This window comes from Syngnathus typhle, linkage group LG11, assembly GCF_033458585.1.
Source record: "Syngnathus typhle isolate RoL2023-S1 ecotype Sweden linkage group LG11, RoL_Styp_1.0, whole genome shotgun sequence".
NCBI classification, from domain to species: domain Eukaryota; kingdom Metazoa; phylum Chordata; class Actinopteri; order Syngnathiformes; family Syngnathidae; genus Syngnathus; species Syngnathus typhle.
This window is the reverse complement of record NC_083748.1, coordinates 6825547-6851053: the sequence shown is the minus strand read 5'-3', so window position 1 is coordinate 6851053 and position 25507 is coordinate 6825547. Positions and strand designations below refer to the sequence as shown.

At 42.2% G+C, this 25507-nt stretch overlaps 4 protein-coding genes across 10 annotated transcripts; 1 reads left to right on the top strand and 3 right to left on the bottom strand.

Annotated features, from left to right (window-relative positions):
• Positions 1 to 85: 85 nt before the first annotated feature.
• On the bottom strand, positions 86 to 4341 carry LOC133162906 (activin receptor type-1B-like). 3 transcript variants are annotated; one of them, XM_061292427.1, is made up of 9 exons: positions 3995 to 4341; positions 3042 to 3290; positions 2473 to 2739; positions 2154 to 2384; positions 1896 to 2063; positions 1663 to 1819; positions 1480 to 1604; positions 1266 to 1399; positions 86 to 1072 (listed from the first exon to the last, which is right to left on the bottom strand). In XM_061292427.1, exons 1-9 carry the CDS (start codon positions 4056 to 4058, stop codon positions 947 to 949), a joined length of 1521 nt encoding a protein of 506 aa, XP_061148411.1. In that variant the 5' UTR covers positions 4059 to 4341; the 3' UTR covers positions 86 to 946. The 3 variants fall into 3 exon arrangements, with proteins under 3 accessions (XP_061148411.1, XP_061148413.1, XP_061148412.1); XM_061292429.1 differs by having other exon boundaries at positions 1266 to 1396; positions 2473 to 2724; positions 3995 to 4340; XM_061292428.1 differs by having other exon boundaries at positions 1266 to 1396; positions 3995 to 4338.
• Positions 4342 to 4937: 596 nt separating this feature from the next.
• On the bottom strand, positions 4938 to 7543 carry ankrd33ab (ankyrin repeat domain 33Ab). Its single transcript, XM_061292433.1, has 4 exons — positions 7289 to 7543; positions 6986 to 7115; positions 6770 to 6910; positions 4938 to 6283 (listed from the first exon to the last, which is right to left on the bottom strand). Exons 1-4 carry the CDS (start codon positions 7541 to 7543, stop codon positions 5451 to 5453), a joined length of 1359 nt encoding a protein of 452 aa, XP_061148417.1. The 3' UTR covers positions 4938 to 5450.
• arhgef25b (Rho guanine nucleotide exchange factor (GEF) 25b) lies at positions 7416 to 19865 on the top strand. Of its 5 annotated transcripts, XM_061292419.1 has the most exons (19): positions 7439 to 7557; positions 9131 to 9200; positions 9273 to 9395; positions 9748 to 9847; positions 15147 to 15451; positions 15535 to 15639; positions 17012 to 17142; positions 17242 to 17308; positions 17381 to 17484; positions 17564 to 17633; positions 17732 to 17821; positions 17888 to 17980; positions 18049 to 18099; positions 18165 to 18242; positions 18318 to 18509; positions 18679 to 18859; positions 18936 to 19129; positions 19204 to 19344; positions 19412 to 19865. In XM_061292419.1, the coding sequence occupies exons 3-19, from the start codon at positions 9348 to 9350 to the stop codon at positions 19439 to 19441; spliced, it is 1980 nt and encodes a 659-aa protein (XP_061148403.1). In that variant the 5' UTR covers positions 7439 to 7557; positions 9131 to 9200; positions 9273 to 9347; the 3' UTR covers positions 19442 to 19865. The 5 variants fall into 5 exon arrangements, with proteins under 5 accessions (XP_061148402.1, XP_061148403.1, XP_061148401.1 ...); XM_061292418.1 differs by lacking the exon at positions 9131 to 9200 and having other exon boundaries at positions 7416 to 7557; positions 9272 to 9395; XM_061292417.1 differs by lacking the exon at positions 7439 to 7557 and having other exon boundaries at positions 7562 to 9200.
• Positions 19866 to 20059: 194 nt separating this feature from the next.
• b4galnt1b (beta-1,4-N-acetyl-galactosaminyl transferase 1b) lies at positions 20060 to 25314 on the bottom strand. The gene is made up of 11 exons (XM_061292422.1): positions 25122 to 25314; positions 23700 to 23921; positions 23439 to 23609; positions 23256 to 23362; positions 23159 to 23196; positions 22916 to 23096; positions 22746 to 22838; positions 22436 to 22623; positions 21976 to 22116; positions 21607 to 21844; positions 20060 to 21523 (listed from the first exon to the last, which is right to left on the bottom strand). The coding sequence occupies exons 1-11, from the start codon at positions 25226 to 25228 to the stop codon at positions 21303 to 21305; spliced, it is 1707 nt and encodes a 568-aa protein (XP_061148406.1). The 5' UTR covers positions 25229 to 25314; the 3' UTR covers positions 20060 to 21302.
• Between the last annotated feature and the right edge of the window lie 193 nt (positions 25315 to 25507).

Here is a 25507-nt window from a genome sequence, read left to right as displayed (position 1 = left end):
GGCTCAGATGGTAAATAAATACCTCGAGGACGCAACACCGACTGTTTACATTGAAGTCAAGTACATGTGGACAAAACACCTCGTCTTTCATTATCGCTTTTAACATCCAAATGTATAACTTGACAAGCTTTTACAGTGCTTATGACAAAAACAGATACATTGACAGTTTGTGTACAGTGGTCTGTTTGTTACAGATGACAGTAAGCAAAGCAGCAAGCTCAGTAGTAACGCACATGAGGCCTTTTTGGGGGTTGGTCAATAAGCAGACAAATAGAAATAAACATTACAGCAAAAGTGTGCCTGTTCTCCAAAATATTTCTGAGATTTGGAGTCTTTTGAAGTAGTATTCCACATAAATATGCACAAAAAAATGATTATTACCGCGGCGGGGAACATGTGGGGCCATTTTTGTGTCATTTTTTTAATATGTGCCTAGGAGGACTTTCTATTAGTGCTTTCCCACCTCTGTACTATACAGTCAACAGATTAGAACTAGGAGTATCCTATGAGATGAAATTTAAAACAAAATTAATGCGATCCTTGCATTTGGATGCATGTCTGACTACAATATCTACTGTGTGAGAAACAATGTCCAAAGACCTGAAGGATGTTGCCTGGTTGCATTTACAGCCACTGTGGAATCACATGCGTTATTTGCTTTTCAGCAAAACTTGCCAACACCTTCAAAGCATTTAAAAAAAAAAAGAATACATTCGGTGTCATCGATTGCTTACAAGTGCAGGGACAGTCTCTGGATGAGCAAAAAGGGAACCAGACCTGTCTCTGGGTAGGCGAGGTAGGGTTTGGATTCTAGTGCCTTAAAAAACTCACAAAACCTTTGCAGTCATCATTAACAGCGTCACATTTTCAAAGTGCGTCTGAGGAAGGCTAACTTGTGGATGTGACACATCCATGAGCTCTTTCTTAATGTTTGACTGATTTTAGATCAGATTTTAATGTCCTCTTTGACAGTAAGCAGGGACAAGGTTTTTTTGATGCGCAGGGAAGTCAAGCGGGCAGCGCCGTTGGCATACCAACACTCCCTCATTATTTTGCCCATAACTCGCAAAGCCTGGAACAGAAGGAAGAGCAGATAATGTTTTAAACAAAATGTCAAGATTCTATATGATAAAATCATGCTAGTCCACAGAAATGTTAAACAATCGTGGAAAACTATTCATTCAACTAGTGTGGGTTAGGGTTAAAAGCATTAGCTCCATCTTGAGCGTGGCTGTCTGAACATTCCGAAGCGGTTGTGTCATTACCTCGTGGCTCTGCCACCAGTTGGAGATGTTAGGTCGAATCTTTTGGTCACACACCACCTTTTTCATGTCTTCAACTGAAGGGTCTGAGGGCACCAGGTCGTAGTATGGCAGTTGATATTCTTCATGGATACCTGCTAGCACAGTTAAAAGCGGCACTGTGAGCACAGAAGTTGGATAATTTGAGTTAAAGGAAAAAAAAAAAAAATCCTGTGACCTCCACTGTTGCAGCGACGCGCAATCTCCCAGTAGACCAGTCCCAAAGCGTAGATGTCAGCACATTTGAACGACTCAAAATGTCTCGTGTTGATTGTCTCGTCCAGCACCTCTGGAGCCATGTACCTGGAAGGAAAAACGCTTTTTAATCGGTGGTCAAAAGTATTTCCTTTGGCTGACCCACCTCTTGGTTCCCACTCTTTGGTTGGGAGCAATGTCGATAGTATCTGTGACGGAGTCGTGCCGGACGGCTAGACCGAGATCGGCGATGGCACAGGTGCCGTTCTTCTTCACGAGGATGTTTTTAGACTTCAGGTCACGATGGGCGATGCCCGGCTTGCCTAGAAAATAATTTATGTTCATTACCAATCAAGAATTACACACTAAATGTTCCCCTGACAAAAAAAGTGGGTGCACCTTGCGTTCCAAGTATTTCCATATGCAGATGTGCCAGGCCGCTGGCAGCAGTCAACGCCAGTTTGATCATCCCATCAGCTGTGACGGAGTAGCGGTTGAGGTAGTCGAACAGGGAACCGTACTCGTGGTAGTCGGACACCAACCACAGCTGAGTCCATGTGCCATTGTCTACAACAAGACAGAAGATAATTGATCACGTCATTAACGGACCTAGCTGGGAAATAGAGCAGAACCTTCAATCTTTTCAGCGATGTGCACCTTTGTTGTCAGCTGCAATGAAGCCCAGGATGTTCTCGTGTCGTATCATGATGGTCTGATAGATTTCGGCCTCACGGAACCAAGAGCGCTCTTCTCTGGAGGAGAAGATTTTCACCGCCACGTCGCCGCCACGCCAACGCCCTCGCCAGACCTCGCCAAAGCGCCCCTTTCCGATGACCTCTTGGAGGACAATTGTTCTAGCGACGGTCCTTTGGACAAACAGAGGCAGGCCTGAACAGAAGGAGGGAAAAAAAAGAAACCCTGTGAAGAGAGCACATGAAAGTCGGCTTGCGGTCCGGTAATTACGCTTTGCCCGGACCTGAGCCGGAACCAGATGTCGACAGATCGTAAACGAAGTCATGCGGGCTCCTGTCATTGGGCATGAAGAGGTGGTCGCAGGAGGGGTCTTCCACCTGCAGCCTCTGTCTATGGCCGCAGGTCCTCCGCTGGTGCTGATACACGAGCACACCGAGCAGCAGCAGAAGACAAAGCAGGAGCAGCGGCCCTGCAGTCACAGCCACCAGTTCCAGCAGCCCCCACGTCCCACCTGGCCGGAAAGCTTCGTCGGAACCTGGCCGGGCGGTCGCTAAGGACATTTATTAGTGTTTCTTTTAGGAAAGTAAATCACACTGGTAAACACATTTTTACATTTACATGTAGGCTCAACTTCAAGTTGAATTTATTTTTTGTGATTCCACTATGTAGAAATATATAGAGCACAAGTCAACAAAACAAACAAACGCTGATGAAATCATCTCATCCTTTGCAGAAGTAATTACATAATCAAGCAGATTGCCGTGAATATGTGTGCGCTGAGTTAGTTTCGGACACTATGTCTTTATTTTCCTGAGTGTCCATTAAAGATGCAAACTTGGTTGTTGTTCTCACCAGATGGCACTTTGAGATCAATGCTGTTGCAGTAGTCAAGGTAGCAGCAGTAGATGTTGACCAGGCCCTGGGCACTTTTACAATAGAAGGGCTGTCCGGGAGGTTCAAGTCTGTCTCTGCTGATGCAAGCGCGAAGATGATGCTCTTTACCGTCGATGAGGGACGTGGAGGCCACGCAGGCTCCGTCTGTCTCACACCAGAAGCCGCTCGTCCTCACACACTCTGCAGTGGTGCAGTTGCACAGAAGGGCTGTGGAGACAGATGGAGGCATGATCAAAAGCTGTCGAGTTATGAAATATGCCTAAAAAAGTCACATTTGTGAGTTTAAGACATGATCATCCAGCTAAGTGATTTAGTTCCCACTAAGTGAGTGATTTAATGATGTTGCTCTAAGTGATTGGTGAGCAGTCCAAGGTGTAATCTGCTTTTTGCCTTAAATCAGAATGAAAAGCACTGGGGAATTGCTTGACTTAAAACTATGTTACAATCTTTCTGTAACATGACTATTGATACAAGTCTATTCCCTGATTATCATTTGCGTTCGTCGAAATAATCGGCACAATTAGGATCCACCGAATATTCTCCAAAAGGATTTACGGGCGCTTCACCTGCTGTAAATAAGGTGGCATGACTTTTACTCGACAAGTACGAAGACTTCAGGAAAGAATATGAGACTGAACGGGAAGAAACATCTCAAAAACCAAACTCGAAGCTCGCCACAACGCGATAACTCAACTAACGAACGAAACGTCACAATTACGTGATTTTTAAACCGAGTGGCTGAAAGAATGCACAACCGAGGTGAGTGGCAGTCATGTGAATACAGTTTGAAAAACGAAAATAAGTCCGAGAGTGGCAATCTTGTGACAAGGCTAACTCTACTAGCATAATGCTGCTAGCGGCGAACGCCTCAATGGAGGTACGGAACTGAAGAAAAACAAGATGCAACTCACCTTCACAGCTTCTGTGCACGACCATACAAATGACGAATACTAGCGCTATGTGTAAACTCGCCATGACGAATGGAAAAATAAATAAACAGCGCAGCGTTTCACTACATTTTTGCTAACTAAGTTGGTTAGCTAACATGAGATGAGATGAAGACACATGACATGAAATCCTCCTCCTCCAGGCAGTATAACAAACCGATTGTTTGGAAGCATAACAAACAACTCCAATTATATCTATCTATCTATCTATCTATCTATCTATCTATCTATCTATCTATCTATCTATCTATCTATCTATCTATCTATCTATCTATCTATCTATCTATCTATCTATCTATCTATCTATCTATCTATCTATCTATCTATCTATCTATCTATCTATCTATCTATCTATCTATCTGTCAGTCATGCAATGGGGATAATAAATGAATTAAAACAAATTCTAATCATTTGAGGACGTCTGTCAGTCATTTTCAATTTTAATGTAAGTTTGCTACATATTTACAATATTTATGTTTTGCATTGTTCAGGAAATAATACTTTTGTAAATCAGCCAATTAAATGATATAATATGATGCATAGTCCAGTATATGTTGATGCGAAAACATTGTGCCCAAGAACCAAATATAACTTTAAAAATGGACATGTGGTGAATAAAGTTGGAAAATGTGTATGCAAATTTAATTTTATGTGCATGGAAAGAATTCATTTTAAAATTTAATTATATTCATAATTGAATTAATTAGAGGATTATGCAATTAGAATATAAAAATGATTAGTTTGTAGCCTGTGTATTTTCATTACATTTTTTAAATAATTATTATAATATAAATATATTTTTTAATTGAAAATGAATAAATACGTTTTAGCTCACCATACTTCACCCATCTGCTTTAGTCACGTTTGTGCCTTTTGAACTCATGAGGTAGATATAATTTAACTGGCTGCATGCATAAATTAGCACCAGTGAAACGGAATCTATAATCATGGGATTCGCAGGTTGTGTCAAAGTGAATACAAAAAATAAATAATAATAAGTGTCATGTTCTTTAAGACAGATGGGATTTAAATGTATTATAGTGGAACCTTGGTTTTGTTTTAGAAAAATTGCTTAAAATCAAATCATTGAAAACCTGAATAAATATGTCCCGCTGGAGCTAATGCAAATCGAGGCAGTCCAGTTGAGCTCAGTTCTATTCCCTGAGAATTACATGACCCGGAGCAATGACAGCCGTTTTCAAAGAAAATTAATCAGATGAATGAATAGTGGGATAAAAGTTGGTTGAAAAAAAAAAAATCAGAAACAGAACTGTACACAAACTATGGCATCCAAAAAACCTGAGGTTTCACAACAGTGTTTGCTCTTGTTTGGAGTTACCATCAATCAAGAATGACTGTTTTGAAGCCCTGAGGGGTGATTATATAAAAACTTTGGTTTCATAAAGCTTGATGAAACACGTTATTTTTTGCTCTTTGTGCTGTCTCTTTTTTTCTCATTCTTCTCTTTCTCATTCTTCTCTTTCTCCTTTTTCTCCTTCTTCTTCTCGTCCTTGAGCTCCTTATATCTCCACTTTGGTGGTTCCAGATAGCCTTTCGCCATCTTCTTCTTTTTCTTTTCTTTCTTTGGCGTGGGCTCTGTGGGTCTGTTGATATTAATCTGGGGGATGCACCCTGAGGGGAACACGCTGTTCCTCCTGGCCATACTTCGGGGGATGAACTTGGAGGCCACCGTGGTGGAGGCCATTGATAAGATGCTGCCCCTCCTGTCGGTGTCGGCGCAGCACGTTGTAGCGATGGAGTCTGCCGAGTGAAGTGAGGGGATGACGTGTGACACGGAGCCGTCACTGTGGCACACAGAACTTTCCTCCAGTTCCTTCTCGGAGTGTTTCATCATCAGCTCCGGTACGGCGAGTCGCCTCTTGCCCACCTCGGGGGGGCTGGTGGGGCACAGTGGACGACACCCGGTGGAAATGAGGGGGCTGTGGATACTGGTGGTCATGCGCACCATGTGGTCAATGACCCCGTTGTCCTCGGGGTCGTGAGGAAATCGGAATCCAAATGTGTTCTTAATGTGATGGGTGATTCTTTCCCGGGCGCTTTTTTCCGCCAGGGCCTTTGCGACCCGCTCCTTGAGCTCAGGCCACTCCGGGATGTAACTTTCACAAAACTGTTCAGCTCTTGGCCTCATTTTGAGGCGGCGTAGACGTTGCATTGTCTCATAGCGACCTGTTTTTAGCGCCCAGTCCTGAGCGCATTTTCCTCTCGTGGTGTCTGTCACATGGATGTCAGCCCCTGCGCAAAAAAGAGGAGCGGGAGATTAATGTCACGGCTAAAATAGTGGAAGCAAATAAATTAACATAGCTGTCGGGATGACCTAGTGGAGTTCGCATTGCCGACTTACAATCACAATAACAAACATGTTGCTAAAGTAATACTTCTCGGACATTGTTAATTAAAACTGATTATTTTTACAAAGGCAGATTTACGGTAGCTAATCTAAAAGGTTCCAGATTAGAAAATCGCTGATTACAGGTGGATTTTGTTTGGTGTTCAGAATGATCCCTTAAACCGGTCTGGCGTCATTCTGTGGTGGACAAAATTAGCTGGCTTAAAATATGGACAGCTCAACGGCCTATTCTGGAACCGAACGTTTGTTTTGGGGTTAATGGGATAATGGCGACCTTTTCAAAATGATCTGTGTCATCATAGAGCAGCAAGAGTGTTGACTAGATGTGAAGATCACAAAATGCGTGTTTAATCTTCATCCTATTTACATACCGGCCATAACAAGAGCAGCAACCACATCATCGCGACCCGTCATGGCAGCTTTGATGAGAGCCGTGAAGCCACGGCAGTCTTTTATTTCCGTGTCTATTCCAGGGTAATAATTGAGGAGGTACATGACCGTGTTGACATGACCTGGAGATTGAAAAGCATCGATTAGAACCAATATCTGAATAAAAATGTATTAGCCATAAATGAGTTGTGACCTACCTGCTTGGGATGCAATCATCAGTGCCGTGTTGCCTTCCTTGTCCTGATGATTGATGTCTATATAGGGGCACGTGTTAAGACTGTATACAATGTCTATGAATCCTTTGCAGCAAGCCACCATCAAGCCATTCTGTAGGAAGTAGTTCATAGGATCCAAGAAGATCATTATGCTGCTCAAGTTCAATTATACGCAGCAACCAAAGTCTAGCTTCTATGTACCATGAGTTTAAAGTAAGCATCTGAACAGAATGGAATGTCTCAATTTGTGATCCTCATTTTCCTAATGATGCTAAAGATCCTTACCCAGCTATTAATGTCCAAGTCCATGACCTCATCTCTCGTCACCCCTCTCTCCAGAAACCTCCGCAGAGAGCCCAGGTCATTGCGGGCGCACGCCTGGTACAGCGTGGATGCCGTCCGCCCGTCCGACGTCTCCGCCGTGCAGTCCGGCAGCACGGAGTCATCGGACAAGATGCTGTCTGAATCCCACCCCGACTGAGACTCGTCCTCCTCGTCGGGGCCTACGCCCAAGTGAGGGTCCTCTGCTGCAGTGGCCATTTCCCAACAGCCAGGTAAGATGATGCTCTACCTTCTGGCTACATCTACCAAGGAATCACACACGGAATGGAATAATGCAGCCAAGGTGAAGACAACCATCACAATCCGACAGTGAGGCCTAAAAAGCACAATGGTTTGTTCATGGTAGCAAGAGTCCACCTGTCAGGGATTAGCGCTGCATTACCTGGCTGTCATGGGGTGGGTGTAGCCATGTGAGGGCCCTCTCGGTTAAGTAACTGGATCAGGAATTAAAAGCCTTGCTGAGCCTACATGCCTGCTAAATAAGGAATAAACCTGCACCTCAGAATAACCTCAGTCAAGAGTGGTGTCCGTCAACAACTATCTAGTCATCTAATCCCATTCACATAAAGATATCAAACTTACCATATGATGTAATGAACAGCAAGTGTAAGTCACCAGAGATCCGAATGCAGATCACACCCTGTGCGTCAACTTGGGCGACTTCCAGCCTCTTCCAGCCTCTTCCGGCACTCGCGACAGGCATCTGACAAGTTAGTTTCCTGCGGTGCCTCCGAATGGATGTCCTTTACTCATTTCCATCCAACATGTTGTCGTGGTGACATGAAACTGAGAGGAGGAGTCTTCACACTGTCTGTTCAACTCATCTTAGTTAAACGTTTATAGGAAGGATTACTTGCTGCTTGGGCTTTTTTTTTTTGCTTAGCTTTCAAAAATTCGTCCTCCGTTGTTTTTATAATTTCAGCAATGGGCATTCTTTTAAGTGTGATGGACTTTAACAAGTACAATAGTGTGATCAAAAATGACAGTTTAAAAATGTTAAAATATTTCTTTTTCTCATACCTCTTCGTTTTTTTACTGTCTGTTATTTCTTTATTTCGTCCAATCCAGTGGACTTTTAAAACGTTTCAAATGTTAATCTGGAATGCACCACAAGATGGCGCCCTGCTTTTCCTTGCTGCGCGCACAGCCAGAGTTAAGGCCTAATTTGACTAACATCTAGCTCCATATTATCATGGTTTAACTCTATTACCGCTAAAATATAATATAATAAATATAAAAACAACAGCTGGTCTTTGGGAGGGAACCTTTTCTTTTCATCTTATTTCCATGGCAAAGTTTGTTGTGAAATCCGAGTCAGAGGTTACACTTTACATGGAAAATGAGTCCTTTCCATTTCTTTCTGTGAAAAAAGTAGAATGCTTTCAGATCATTACCTCATCTGCCCTGTCCTGGATTCAAAACGTCTTACTTGAACCCTTTATCCTCCTTTCTGCTCCTCTTGAATGGGTGAAAACAACACAGTAGGGAAGAAAGAAAAAAAAAACTTTACTGCATATGCTGCTCAAATATTAATGTTCCAAATTGGCTAAAATCTCACATTTCTTTTCAGGGCCACTTAGTATGTTATTGATTTATCCACACGGTATATATGAAAGCACTAAGGCAGCTGTAAACTGTCTTAACTGTCATGCTAACATTTTCAATGAATACTCATGATAATCCTTCGTCAAGTTTTCTGTGACAGTTTAAAAGCCCGCTGTGGGAATGAACCCGTGGGGGCTGTGGGCCTGTCTGAACACATCAAGTCCCCCGCACCCCCTCTAGTAACTAGGATGACCCGAGGAGACATCCCTGTGCATCTGACCAGCAGTCCTCATGAGCACCCAGAAGAAGAAAGCTTCTTTTCTTTTGTTCTCGAAGAGTGGAAACTAAATGTTTGTCTAACTCTTCCCTGTCCACCAATAGAGGATACGAGGAGTGAGGAAGATCTGGAGATGAAGGCAGGGGGACACTCATCCATGAGGAGCACGAGCGATGAACAATGAAGAATTTGGCTAAAGTACATGTGAAAAGACACAAGATTGATCAAGTGAGTTTTCCTTTGTCATGTAAATGATGTGAAATGATGTTATGCTTTTAGAAAGTAGCTCTCTTGAAAGCCGTTGCACTTGTTTTTGTGGAAACGTTAAAATTGAAAGCTTTCATATTATTCTACACAGTATTTGTCCAAGTTTATACAAGTGATTTGTTGTCGTCTCGCTCCTGTTGTTGCTTTGGCTATCATGCTATCTTACTTTTTTGGGATTCAAATATATTTGAAAGTGACATCATTTATTTCTGCCCTGAACTACACAAAATGTATTTTTAAGTACATTTTTTTGAGAGAAAAGGGAACTTGTGTTTTCATCGACATTTCTTGACACACATGCTCTTTGTGTAAGATTTCAGACTGCAGCAAAGACAAACTGTTGGCTAATGACAACAATCAACATACCAAGATGGACTTCAAGTGGACCAGGAGTATGACTGCAGGATGCCATGGTAATAATAATAATAATAATAATAATAATAATAATAATAATAATAATAATAATAATAATAATAATAATAACAGCATTTACATTACTAATACATTTGTTGCATCATCAACAATGCATAAAAATCTTTCCCTTCACTGACTATTCCCATGTTTGTGTTCGTGCGAGTTTATGTGCATTTGAATGACACTACCGGCTGCCACATGACTGGACAGCTGTACTCAGAAGATCATCTGGTCATGAATACTTAATCTTGCCTTTGAGATTAAATCTGCCCGCCTCAGTCCTGCCAGCTCATATCGCTGCTGATATTTCCACTTGTTGCTTTTTCCACTCGAGATTTTTTGCTACCTGGTGTCACAAAAGCAAGCAAGTGAGGAGTGGATCCGATTGTGTGAACACACAGGTTGGATGCGGCTTAAGTGCTTGATCGTAATAACATAAATAGAAGACAAAAAGGGTAATGATTGAGACGCCTTTTAGTGTGTGCAATTTGGCCACCAGGGGGCAGTAAAACCAGCAGCAAAGACAAGCAAAAATGCACAACTCAGTAAACTGCAGTCGTATTACCGTTTTTTTCCGTGTATAGTGCGCAAAATTTTACCAATTTATTGTCCTAAAATCTGGGGTGCGCATTATACATGGGTACAAAAAAAAAAAAAAAAAAAAATTTTTTTTTTTTTTTTTTTTTTTTTTTTTAAGTCCCAATGATCGTCACACACGCAGGGAGGCAATGGGTCCCATTTTTATAGTCTTTGGTATGGTCTTAACTAGGCTGGATGTAATTTTTTTTTGTTGGCGTTGATTTCTCCGACTGCCCGTAAACGCACCACCGCGCTTCGTGCGCGCACGGGACAGCAAACGAGCAGGTGATCGAGCAAGCGTCTGATACGAGAGCATTGCGGTCGCATGGAGCGTGTTTGAAGTGAACAGCAGAGAAGAAAGGCAAAGTGTTGTGAAATAAAATGCACAGAACGGATGCGCAAGACACGTCAGCTATATAAAGAGCGAGAGTTGTTTTCTTCCTATTAGTTTCAATTCACAGTTTAATTAGCAGTTTCAATCAGCAAATAACAAAATGCGTATTACAGGTAATATTTTATTTCACAACACTTTGCCTTGTTCCTTTGGTCTCTGCTGTTCATCCTAAAACACAAAGGCGCTCTTTAAGCAATGCGACAGTGAGCGCCCGGCGCGCTGCGGTTGCGCGACCGCACCAAATTAAGCTCCCTGCGCAGTGCGCACTGAGGTCCACTTAAATTTTAGAAAGTACATCAGGACTTTAAAAATATCTTCTAAATTTCAGCGACGGCTCTGTCACACTAATCGACCAGCCCGGTGCAGTTGGGCGGTCGGCGGCGCGCTACGGTTGAGCGTTCTCTCGCACGCTTTCTCTCTCGCTCTCTCTCGCTCTCGCACACACGCAAACCGGATATCATACGGAGGCCGCCATTACAGATGCGCAGAACGGATGAGCAAGACACGTCAGCTATATAAAGAGCGAGAGTTCAGTTCTCTACCTAAATCCGTATTACAGGTAATATTTTATTTCACAACACTTTGCCTTGTTCCTTTCTTCTCTGCTGTTCACTTCAAACACGCTCCATGCGCACGGAGCGCGGTGGTGCGTTTATGGGCAGTCGGAGAAATCAACGCCAACAAAAAAAATTACATCCAGCCTAGTTAAGACCATACCAAAGACTATAAAAATGGGACCCATTGCCTCCCTGCGTGTGTGACGATCATTGGGACTTAAAAAAAAAAAAAAAAAAAAAAAAAAATTAAATTTTTTTTTAAAAAAAATTCATAAAAATTGGGTGCGTATTATACATGGGTACAAGCTTTTTTCCAGCATCAGCATGCCATTTTTAGGGGTGCGTACTATACATGGGGGCGCACTATACACGGAAAAAAACGGTAGTTGTTTTTCACAGAGGATAAAGAAAATGTGTTTATTGTCCGTCTACATGTGTTGCTGCATACATTTGCATTAGTTAACTCAAGTAATGTTCAAGTAGTCTTGTAGTTCTACTTCAGTGCTGCTTACTAAACAGAAGCAGTAAAATCCTAGTGGGGAAGCAAATGAGGGTGAGAGGAGGCGGGACTAGGATTGCGATGCCGTCTCGGCCATGTGAGCATGTTATCCCACCCTCATCGCATATCCCACCACCCCTCCTTCCCACTCTGTCTTTGCTTTCTGTCTGGGCACAGTTAGATTGATTTTCATCTGCAGTTTGGAAAAGGACTAAGGGACAATCTGTATGTCTTTTCCTGAGGGGATTACGGGCGGAATATCGTGTCATTGTTTATCCATCACTATGCTTGCGTTGGATGTGACTTTTGAATGTGCCAGTGGCAAAGGATGGTCATGAGAGGGGGTCACCGGCAACAGGGATGCGGGTGCCAGCACCTGTTTAGAAAACTGCTCCGTAAATGTGGATGCTGCTTTGGCCATATGAGAGGTACGGTACGCGGATGCTTGACTCAAAATCTTTTATCAGAGCTGGTTTTATCGATAATGTTTGAGTCATTCCAAAAATACTTAATCCTAGTTGTGTAGCCACATTTTTGTTGGGTAGTGAACCGTGATATTTTTTTCCCATATGGAATATGCGTGACTTAGCTCAATGAAGGCTGGGAAACACTAATAGATCTGAAAAAAAAAAAAAACGATCACATATTCCTATACGCAAAGATTTTATTTACATTTGTAAGCTTCACTCTTGTATGCAAACAAATGATTTGTGCTGCATCAATATTTAGTAGTATACTCTGATGTTTTGTTCTGCTGTAATTGTGTATACACTCTGTGTGTGGTAACTGAAATGAATACTCCTGATATTGTAGCACTCGTTTGGAGCCAAAGCAACTAAACACAAAGACGAACACCAACATGCGCACACACTCAGACACACGTACACACACACACACACACACGCTTTTTGTGCCATCACTGCCTCGACCCTTAAATCCAGTGTTGTTGCAGTTGCTCACAGAGCTGTTCTGTGTGGATCGATGCTGAGAACATAGATTGTTGTGTTGCTTTATTGCAAACTCCCTATTTAATGTTCAGACTTTGTGTCATGAAACACCGTCTTACAATAATACAATATATATATTTTTAGGAATAAAACAGCTGTCTCATCTTTGATGAACACTTAGGCCTACTATGCAACTGTCTTTCAATATCACTTGTGGTAGTGATACCGTAAGAAGTTTAAAGACCGCGTCGATCAATCGGATCTACATTTGAACTTTATTCTTCCTGCAAATTTGTTTATTTGAGGAACATTGCACTCGAGCAGAAAACAGGATGACAACTCTCAAAGGGACAGAATTTCTTACTATACTTTCATCTGGGGATTTGGATGTTGCAAAATAAGCAAGCTGCAGAAACGACATCCACAGCAAATCAAATGTCATTAGCTCTTGCCACAGAGAGTGCAATTCTTGTCAGTCTGTCATGTGTTATAATTAACCATCCATCCGCCTCAACAGGAAGCCTGGGCAAGGATTTAGTTTAAATGAGCATTTCATCTGAGCAAACGATGAAGCAGCATCAGCTCCTCATGACTCACAAATGATATGCGTAATGTATGAAAAGCTTTTTTTCTAATCAGGGCCTGATAAATATGAAGTGAGGCAACGTCTTAACATATCCTCACATTTCCACGCATGCATAAACAGTGCAAATTATTCACTACTACACATGTTGTGCAGAATCCCTTGTAATTCTCCATTACATTTACAGCAGCAACACAATGCGCAAACTACTACAAAAATGTCAATCAGTAAATTTGTGTCCTCGCTAATGTTTTTACCCCGTTGTCTTTTTCAATCACCCTCAAAGACCTTTAATCCACCTGCTCAACTCTCATAAATCAGCTTTAGTTTGCCGTGGTGAAGCTTTCATATTATTGCTGCTGCCTATGGCGCCTGCATGCAAGGTTGAAATCCCAGCGCCGGTGCCTGCGTGCACTCCTGACACCCTCGGGTCCGGATGGACGTCCAGCTGTTGCTCTGTGGGAAAATGACCCGTTACATAAGCTCCTCAAGCAAAACACTGACTTGCACCTCAGCAGTGATTTGGACATTGCAGTGACCATCACTAAATCACGAAAGGGTTGTCTAGAACGTTTTTCTTCTAAGGGACGCGTACACTCTTAAAACTGATGAATTAAAAATTGCACCAACACAGGAAGTTGGGTCAATTTGAATTTTGTCTAGTACAAAAAAACTAAAACTTTTGTGTAAAAGCAACCCAGGAAGTAAGGTCAATTGAAATTGACCCTACTTCCTGGGTCAGTCCAATTTTCAACCCCAAATTGTTTTGAAGCCAACATTTTAAGGGTGTGCAGAAAAATAGAATGATGCAAATGCCACTTTGACTTTCTTTGACCGTTTTCATTTATATTGAACGTGCTGAAAAACAACACATAACTACGCCTTATATTTCTTTTTAAAAAACAGCTGATTTTTATTATTATATCAGTACAAATAATTATAATAATATAATAATAGTATTAGCCGGGCTGGATTGGGCACATCTGGCAGAAATTGTTTCAAATCCATACGGGATAGACTAAAACCTCAAGACAGACTATTGGAGACAAAGAAAGGAACCGCAATTGTTTTGTTCAGGTCAGGCTAACTTCTTATGAAATCCAGTTGGCGAACAACCGATAGCATCGAATCTCCCCCAGGGTAAGAATTAGTTTTTATTACTCTCGAAGGTGAATCCACGTGGCTTTAAAGGACCACTGATGTTTGATGTTCAGATGAAGGTTTAAAGCAGAAAAGTTGCAGACCTTCACCCAAACTTCTCTAAATCAAAGGTTACGACATCAGTGAAGTAGTTTATCAAAGGTGGACGATAACTTATGCGAAATAAAAATTCTTACATATCGGCGAAATCCTGTCATTGTAAATATATGCTTGTTCATTAAAGTTCAATATTTAAAGTTATTTACCCAACTATCACCGCTTTGTTGAGTGTCATGAAGACAAAAAAAAATATAACTGGTTCTGCTGCATCACTATATTTAACTTTTCTTTTTTCATGCTCTATGATAAATACTATGTACAGTCAAAACAACATGTAGAATTTTCACCTGTGATTCAAAGATGTTCCTCACACGAGCAAAGCTGTATTAGTAATTAGAATTTTGTACCAGCAGTTGGTGCGACCTCAGTTTCACTTCGGGCTCAGCACAGGAAATTGAACATTTTTGTGCAGAAATCTGTCTGAAGCTTGTGACCCGAGAAGACCAACTCCCACAATTAACTGCTCCGTTCCCCTGCAGGAGAGTCGTACTCCGTGGTGACCGTGGATGGTATCGTTAACCCGCCGCTGGTCCCGCCATCCCACCAGGCCTCAGGCAGCTCCAGCCCCGGCTCCGGAGGAGCACGCCATCCCGTCAGCGCCTTGAAGAAGTGGCTCACCAGTCCGGTCCGCAAGCTAAGCTCCGATGCCAGAGGAGGAGCGGGGCGAGTCGATAAGCAGATGTCCGCTTCGGACAGTAGACGGCAGCCGTCGAATATTTCCCACGGTGGAGCTCAGCCGAGGCCTTTGGGACCGCATGACGGCGACTTCTCCTCTGCAGATGCGGTGCGTTTTTTGTTTCTATTGATACGTGTAGGTACTTCATGAAATGAAATATTTGAAGATAAAATTGGTGTTTTCTTGCACAGGTATGGAAAGATGGCCCGTTGAGTCGCGAAGTTTCATCTCCTCTGCCGCCTTTTCATCAGGGTGACTTGTCGGACCTCTTGCAAGGCGGAGACGCACAGAGTCTTGTAATATCTCTATTATTATGTTACAGAAAATGACACAATACCACGTAGGGTAACAACAACCCAGGCTAAAACATAACTCCTCCCTGATATGCAAAGACCTTAAAACTGTCGAGTTGCATCATACTTCCTTGACATCCATTACTACTGAATCTTTCACGTTTGACTTTCAGCACAAACCATTCCCAGCAGTTTTAAATGAAATGGAGCTTTTCTTCACCAATCCAAAAAACTTATTTATTCAGCTTTCATGTCCTAATGGTGATTTATCGTAATACTACATACAAGCAAATAACAAGAGCGCTCAGGCTATGAATCACAAATATGCAAACACTGAGTTGCATTTGCGCCTTTCGCTAATTGTGCCAAATGTACATTTCACCTCCGTCTGGTAACTTTAAACCGTACTGAGAGGGAGACGAATCAATCCTGCAGGCTTTTCTAGACAGCATCTGGATGTAATCAAGCGGCCAGTCAGTGTTGGGAAAGAGGGCGAAGGGTTTGAATCCAAGTTAGAGCCTAGAGGCAAGGTGACATACAGGCTGATGGATCTTTGTGGAGTTTGTCTCGCCTTTTGCAGATACTTCCCAGAAAAACATAGTGTGCAAGGTCAGAGGTTACTCACAATATCTCTTCTGGTGTTGAATTCAAAAGTTCCACACCAAACATCTTTCCTCTTTAAACTTACTGGAAATGTATACGCTCCCCACAAAAAACGCCAACAATTTTAGAATATATTTATTTTAATACATCTCTACAGTGTTATACTTTATAAAACTTACGGTAATATATTTAAATCGAGTATAATTGATTTTACAACAATTTGTGCCTATAATTCGATGGGCATCGTGCTGTTTATTCTGGTGTGTTCCTCAGCCACCAGGGGGCAGTATACTTCATATATATACAAGACGTACACTGTTTTGAAGGTGATTGCATCTTAACTTGTTGAACTAAAAGCATTTAAGGACAACTCAACTCAGTGCGGCAATTTAAATAGCAAAACGTCTGATGGTTTAGCAGGCGATCAAACAGCAAAGTGCAAATTTGACCTACATGGTGACTTAACAGAGGGATTATGAAGCACTGTTCAGAGATAGAGAACAGAATGGAGTGAGACTGCAGTATGTCAAGAGGATTACAGTCAAATTCACATTAGATTAGATCGCTTTTAGGTGACTTTGTTACATAACAGCACTCCATGCCGTTACCCCCCCACACAACGTCCGCTGCACACCATCCTCCTTTACAAATCCCAACCATCAGACCCCATACTACATTTCATACAGCTACAAAAAAAAATCTGCAAGAACCATAAAAAAGTTCTCTGGGATTTAGTCATAATTTTGACAAAATGTGTTCATGTTCATTGCAGAGCCACAAATCCAGTGTCAACACTCTCCAAGATGAAGACAACAGCTACAACGTGACAGAAGAGGCTGGGAGCCAGTTGTCTGTGGTTGCTGACAGCGAGGAAGAAAGAAACATTGCCTTTGAGAAGAGCTTGTAAGTGTCACCCTCCACGTTCTTCGCAAAATTATTCTCAGTATTATTTTTGTGCACTTTGGTTCCATTGAATTCAACCAAATTGTCTTTTTCTTTTAGGTATGTGCTGACAGAGCTGATAGAAACCGAAAGGTTATATGTGGAAGATCTTGGAGTCATTGTGAAGGTGCAGTTCAGTATAATTTGCTTCATATATTTTGGAAATTAGTGTTCCTTCATAAGATGTGTCTATGTGTAGGGCTACATGGCAACAATGACCAGTCAGGCCGTTCCTGAAGACCTTAAAGGAAAAGAGAGGATCGTTTTTGGAAACATTCATCAGATCTACGACTGGCACAAGAGGTGTGTTGTTGTTTTTTTTCTCCCATTATATCATATGGTTGCTTTGACTGTTTTTTTTTTCCTGTGTTGTGTTCCTCAGTTATTTCCTGGGTGAGCTGGAGAAATGCGTGGCTGATCCGGACACCTTGGCCCAGCTCTTCATCAAGCATGTGAGGCTGTGCTTGCTCAACGTTTTCTCTTTCCAGTTCCTCTGACAATCAGAGTGTCTCATTTTCTCACTCAATCCGTCTGTCCGTCCATTTCACAGGAGCGTCGTCTTCACATGTATGTGGTTTACTGTCAGAACAAGCCCAAATCCGAGCACGTTGTCTCCGAGTACATCGAGACCTTCTTTGAGGTGAGAACTTGACAAACTGAATCCCACGTCGTTGCGTACTCACCAATGCCGCGTGTCACCCGACAGGATCTCAGGCAGCAGTTGGGTCACAGGCTGCAGCTCAATGACCTGTTGATCAAACCCGTCCAACGCATCATGAAGTATCAGCTCCTTCTCAAGGTCTGCAGCACCTCCCCTGCTTATGTGCTTATGAAAGATCCTAAAACAAAGTTCTTTGACATCTTCAGGACTTCCTTAAGTATTACAGCAAAGCCGGACGGGATGTAGAGCAACTCCAGGTAGGATTCAGCCATTTGTTTTTGTCTTGTGAACCAATCGCCAAGATTTTATTTCTGCTTGGCAGAGGGCAGTGGAGGTAACGTGCTTTGTGCCTAAACGATGCAACGACATGATGAACGTGGGCAGATTGCAAGGCTTTGAGGTACGATAAACCCGCATAAACCCAGCGGGAATCACGACGTGAACATTACGACTGGGATGAATCTGCTGGTTTCAGGGGAAAATTACAGCTCAGGGGAAGCTCCTCCAGCAGGACACCTTCTCTGTGAGCGACCAGGAAGGCTGCCTGCTCTCCAGACCTAAGGAGAGGAGGGTCTTTCTGTTTGAGCAGCTGGTCATCTTCAGCGAGCCGATTGATAAGAAAAAGGGCTTTTCTTTACCTGGATATATTTTTAAAAACAGCATCAAGGTAAATAGTGTTTGGGTATTATTCAATCTTGACATTTTTTGTTTCAAGAATGTTCTCCGAGGGACAGTGTCATTAGCAAGTTGCAATAGAGAGAGAACAGAAGTCGTGCATCTTTAGAGGCGGTTAAATGAAGTTCACCTGAATGGATTAGGTTCCTTCTAAATTGTAGGTCAGTTGCCTTGGCGTGGAGCAGAATTGGGGTGAAGGCCCATGCTCTCTCGTCCTGACATCTCGCGGGATAAACGGCAGCGTGACTCGCTTCATCATGCAGGCATCTTCTCCGGAAATACAGCAAGCTTGGCTCAGCGATGTGATACAAATTTTAGACACTCAAAGGAACTTCCTTAACGGTACCAGAACTTCATGTTTTGATAATAAAAGGATCAGAGGACCGCAGTTTATTCTTTTTTACGGTCCTTGTTCCAGCCCTTCAGTCACCTATTGAGTACCAACGAAAGGAGAGCAACTCAAACAGCCTTGGCAGGAACATGAAGTCTCCAAGTTGCCTGCAGCCTTACCTGTCGGCATCGATGGACCGCCACCAGCAGCTCGGCATGCTGACTTACAACACCTCTCTTCCGTCGCTGCATCCTCCCCACCGTAGCCCGGCCTCAAAAGCAGTAAACGCACAATTGCTCTCTTTTTTTTCTCTCTCTTCTGTTCAGAATCACACTATAATATTTTCCATCTTCAGATTTCTAACCCTTGCGTCATGACACCTCAAGTGACCCACCTTCAGCTCTTGTCAGAGTCACAACTCACTTTGGGCCCAGAAGTCACAGGAAGCCACGAGACGGCCATTTCTCTCCCACCCCGTCGTCAGCAAAGCTTGCAGGTACACCGCCCCTGCTTGCGTTTTTTTCTTTAATCAATAATTTTCACGATTGACTGCCGCTTTCCAGGCAACCACTCTCCATGACAGTGAAACTTGAGTGCATGAGCCAGACAGCAGCATCTGGATGGAGACCATGCTAAATCTTTATCAGGCATTGTATCTTTCGAATGCTATTTTGTTTTACTGTGACACCTCAAGTGTCCATTTTTTTGGCATAATTATGTGCTTACAGTTTGTTGGGCTGTTTAGGCGCAGCCATTATTAGCTTCTTATCTGAACCAAACACATTTGTGCTTGTGTCACTGAGCAGAAAGAAGAGAAAGAGAGTGCGCATCTCAGAGTTCTAAATGCAGTTTGTTTTTGCTTTCTGTGCTTGGCTTTGTGCTGTAAATAAAGCAGTAAGAAACAAATGATCCTGCAAAGTGGAAAGCGGGTACGTACATTTCTGTTCTGCCTGTAATAAGTCGACGTTTATAATAAAAGAACACAATGTACATAGCAGTCGGTTGTGTTCATGTGAAGAGACTCAACCGGTTGGAAGAGATTATTTTTATGTCCACTTGAACGGAGGTTTCACTAATATAATAGCATGTGTCGCCCTCTAGCGGAGAAGATTGTGTACTACAGCGTATTTAGAATTTGACAAAAAAAAATAACCAAACGTTTGATTTTCTCCAACACTCAGATGTTTTAATACTGATTTTTTTCCCCGAACACATACATTGTAGTATGTCACAGCATTTGGAAACAAAAATTATTTATAACGACCCAGTTTGTATTGTACAAAGGGGTATTAATTCAGTGGAAAAAGTGGCAAAGGTGCGAGAATAGAGTTGTCAGGTTATAAGACATAATTATAGTAGTAATATTGCAAAAATAGTCATAAAACTAGCAACAGATAATAATGCAAAATATTCTGATGGAAACCGATATTTTGACTTGATGAGTTGTGTACTGTAAGCTGTTACAAATCTAAAATCATTTCTGCTTACCTGAAAACAAAAATACAATTACAGTCAGTGTCTCGTGGGGAAAAAAAAAAAAAAGTCTTGTCAATGGCAACCGTGCGCTAGCTTGCAAAGTCTACAATTAAGTCTAGTCATCAAACTACAGTGACACAACAGCAGCAGCCTTTAAAGACTGGTATAAATAAATAAATATATAAATAAATAATACAAATATATAAAGAAATAAATATCCACTTGAGGAATCATAAATGCATTGGCAATAGAAGTAATTAGTACTAACAAAAAATGATTTGCAGTGTAATGTAATTTGATCTTTAAATCTGCTTCATTCCGTTTTTAAACATGCATTTCAGATGAGGTGCAGCCACGGGTGGATTTTTGTTCAGAAACCTCAGTTATAAATCACACATTTAAAATGTTGCTTTTTTTTTTTTAGGTCGAACTTAAAAGCAGGAAATGGAAATATCTCCAATACGTGACGTGCTAGAAAATAAACACTTTTTTTCAATTGGCATAAAAAATACATTTAGGGACACAAAGTCATTAAATTTTGCTTTTGAAGGGTGTAATTTGAACACCCACGCATGACACACACATTAGCTTGCACATGTTTTCAGGTAGGAGTGATGATGGAAAACAGCTTCTCAAGTTCCGCAATGTCGCTTCGTGGAGAAGGGTGGCCAAAGTGGTCGCGATATTAGGGACCACATATCTGCAGTTTCCATTGTGTGAATTGTCCCTTTGTGAGAGATGTTCCTTTTGACCAGCCACAAAGATAAAGTGAACCATCTAGATTTTGAGTTGGAATTCTCAAATAAAATGTCCAGGCTTCACGTTTGGTCTTTGTAAACAAAAAGACATGTCTTTATACTGTTTGTAGTATGCAGGTAAATACTCGCTGAATCCATTCCATGGCACCAACAAAAATGTAATCAACAAAAGCATCCTCGTGTCCTCTTTGGCAAATCGGGATGTGAGGGAGAAAGCAAATTAATCACCACGAGTCAAACACTGAAATCTGTTCTTGAAGAAAAGGAGGCCAAGTTTGCTTTGCGAGGCGTCAGAGGAAGCCGCTGGGTAACGAAACTTGGCGTAGGCCTTGTCGCTTTCTGATTGGCTGGCCCAGGGGAACTTGATTTTGCTGGCATGACTGACAATGACGTCATCGCAAGAACCCACGTGGAGTGATCCGAGACCATCGATGAAAAACTCTGCAAACAAACGCTCATCTTAAATATCTGACAATCTTAGCTTTATTATATTTTACCAGCATAATTGCTTTGGTTATACTCACCTAGGTGGGCTACCCGGTTGAGGCGCGGGTCAAAACCGACCTGCTGCACTTTGTCGGTCCGAGCCAGGAAGAAGTTAACCACCCCGTCAGTCACCACGCAGTTGGGGAAGCCTTGGATGATGTGATGAAACCCTCTCCTCAAGTGCAAACAGTCGCCATCCTCTTCCCCGGGTTCAACGGATATGGTCTGCCTGTAGGTGGTGCTATATCCTGTGGCCTCACGAACTGCACCGCCCACCTGGACATGTATACATCGAAATCGCCTTAAGTGCCAAAACAAGCAATTTGAGAAAAGCAAAATAATATATAGCACATTTCATACACTGGGGATTATGTATACTATAATGTCTCTGCTTGTGTGTGTCTCACCAGGTCCAAAGTGGTTCTCTCTAAAACATCCACAAATTTCTCCAACTTGGTCTTGCTGGTGAAGATGAAATCATCATCCACCCACAGCACATACTTGGTGGTCACTTGGGAAATGGCCAGATTCCGACCAGCAAACCAGCCCTAGAGGACACATCACACGGAGTTGGATATCCAGAAATCAAACATCAGGTACTTGAGAAATGAGTGACCCAAAGTTTTTTGATATGATATATGAACATGGCAGTGATATTTGAACAAAATTGGTGAAGCAGCACATATAGACACGTAATGTGACAATACTCTCTGGCCTAGTGAATTCAGGTTAATTGTTATTACTGGGTATTTTTATGAAGTACATTTTTTTTCCATTAACAAATAACACCAAAAAATGTTGTTAGTTGTGAATTAAAATGAGTTCCCAAGGCTCATCAATAAAGAATATTCCATCCCTTTGTCTTACCTTTCCAAAAGGCATGATGTAATGTTCAATATAGGGCCCAGAAATGCTTTGAGGATTTTGACTGTCATCCGCTATAATAATAGTGACGGTTGGATAGTATTTCCTCACGCTGTCGATGAGGTTCTGAAGCTTGTCGTAACGCAGGAAAGTCTTTGTTGCTATGGTAACCAGAGCACTGATGTTGTACTCTGGGGAAAGTGGAGGAAATCACAGGAGAGTGGAATCTGTTTGTAATAGTAAAAATCGCCTTACATTTAATTCAGCGATGACTTTTTCAGCACTCAAAGTTACTTTAGAAATAAAAACACACCTCCTTCAGTTCCTGTGTTGTACAGTTTAGGTGTTGCACCATGGCGGATTTTGATGATGAAGTTGGCTTGATGGCCCTCTGTCTCAAAATGCACTGAAAAACACAACACAAAGCAAATCAAAATTTTTTCAATTGTTAAAAGATGTCGACAATGAACTCCAGAGCCTCACCTGTGTCCGCCGTATTGGGATGGAACAGCGTGTTGGTGTACGTGACAAACTGCAGCTGTCGGTTTAGTTGGGGCAGAAGGCTGCTTGACAACGTCATGTGCATCTCGCCATCACCTTGGATTTTAACCCCGTCCACCTCTGCGGCAACATTCAACGTCCCCAACGTGGCGGTCAGATTTATCTGCAACAAAAGTAATCATGATAAAGTGTCTCCAATGTGACAACAACAAAAAAAATACTTACTGAGTAGTGGTCTTTGGGAAGATCCTGTAAAGCCAATCCTGAAACAACCATTGAATTAAGCTTTTGATGTGCAGACCAGATATTTGCTGATACATACCTGGGATGATGATCGTTTTGAGAGGCCGCACCTCCACGCCCTGCGTTGGATACTGTAACGGGTTATTTGCCTCGGCAATCACGAGCACATCCGCAGATGTCTGTAACCTGAGGGTCGTAGCCAACACACAATATATAGAGATAATATCATATAGATGACACGATGGATTTATGACTTTTCCACCTTTTCTGGAGGCTTTTGAACTCCTTGTCTCGTCTCTTCTTCACCTCTTCCAGCTCGCTGGCCTGGAAGGCCGTGTGAAGCGGGCGAGCTGACACCCGTGACGATAAAATTTGGAGGAAAGGCAGGGTCACTCCTTCGCTCTCACAAACGCATCCGTTGCGTGCCAACAAGCTGCCAAAGTCAGCACAGACAATTGAGGGGTGAGCTCATTTGGTTTGTTTTCGAGGGGGGTTGTTTAAAAAAAAAAATCCCTCTAATTACCCTGCCACACTCTCGCGCACATGAAAGGGGATGGTGCTCAAGTGCGGATGAGGTTCCGGGAGACGGTCCTCCAGATGCCTCTCATCTAGGACACCAGGTCGCTGCCAGACCTCGATTGTTGTGTAGGCTCGGGTGGGCCACGTGTGGATGAGAGCCAGAACCAAGCCCACTGACACCAGGATACCGAACAACACTGTCGTCCTCAGGGAGCGCATCCTGACCCTTAAGTAACAAAAATACCAATTTCAGTCTGAGTTTAAATTCTGTGCAATTAATTGATGATTACCTTGCAAGAAAAGAATTGATTAGAAAGAGTTACACTGCCCATATAATACTGTACAATAAATTCAATTGTGAGTGCCCATACCTCTTCCTCTTATCACAATAAATAGGCACAAATCTGTTGTAACACACCAACTGACCCGAGACAAAGCTGACAATTCATGTGTATATATTATATTAGGACAGGTGTAGTCACATCTGAGTTCAACCGTGACCTATCAAGACAGTATCTATCATTCCCTTTAAATGTTGCTCATAAATCGAACGCTGGGATCTCGCCGTGTAAAATTGGCTGAATATTTGTACACATACCAGGAGTCTCTCTGAATGTATAATCTCATGTAATCTGGATCCTATCCCAGATGGTTTTGGAGAGAAGTGGGCCACACCCTGCACTCTCTTTAGCCAATCACTGAACGCCTTCAGACAAACAATATATATATATTTTTTCATCCAATTTCACACCTTAGGACAATTTAGAGTCTTCCATAGATGCAGGTTTTGCAAACGTGGGAAAACATGCAGGAGGGCCTGAGGTGAGATTATAACACAAAAGCTAAAAACTGAGGGAGACATGCAAACCATTTGACACTGTGCTGCTATTGGTCCAAAATTACCACCAAAACGTGTTCCTAACATGAATGGTTCATGATTTTTTTTTTTTTTAGAGACAGACTTGGATTGCTTGTGCACCTACCGTTGTGGTCAGTGTGTATGCATGCAGATCATAATCATAATAAACTGTTACTCATGTTGGGGAAGACTGAGAGCCGCTATACACGAGCAAATAATGATACTACATGGAGAACGGTGGCTGTTTTAATTATAGGCAGGATAACATGGAGGAGAATCAGACAGTGCACATGCTGTCCATATATGGACACAATAGATATGGCTTGGAGATGTGTACCGTTACATTATGGAATATAAATCTGGTACATTTTCATTCCTCACGCATTGTCTTTAGGATATTTGAACATTAAGAACGACCGCACCAGGCCTTTTTTGCTATGCATGAACAACGCGACAGCAGGGTAAAAAATAAAAATAAAAAAAAATCACATAAATTAAATGACAGACGTTCAAATGCTGGAGAAATACCCCCAATGTTTCGTTTTCTTTACGTAATAAAGCACTCACCTCAATTTAAAGCTCCATCGCAGCTCTTCCCCTGTATGTGGACTGCAAGGAGATCGCCCCTCATAATGGACCCTCCTCCTCCCCAATGCTCCCGAAGACGGATGCATACGGCAAGAAGCGGTTCGTGCACTCAAGCTGCCTACTGGCGCATCTCCACAGCGCAAGTAAACAAGCGCTTGTGAACTGGGAGACGCGTAATCCTCACTACTAATAAATAGGAATAAATCCAACGTGGCTTATTATGAACACGTGTGCCATCAGAACTGATATGTATTTAAATACGTCCTGTGGGGAAAAAAATAGACGTTCATTTGAAAACACACAAAAGTGATTTTACAAGAAGCCCAAACACCTTTATGTTGTTTATTGCCACTCAGCCGAACCCA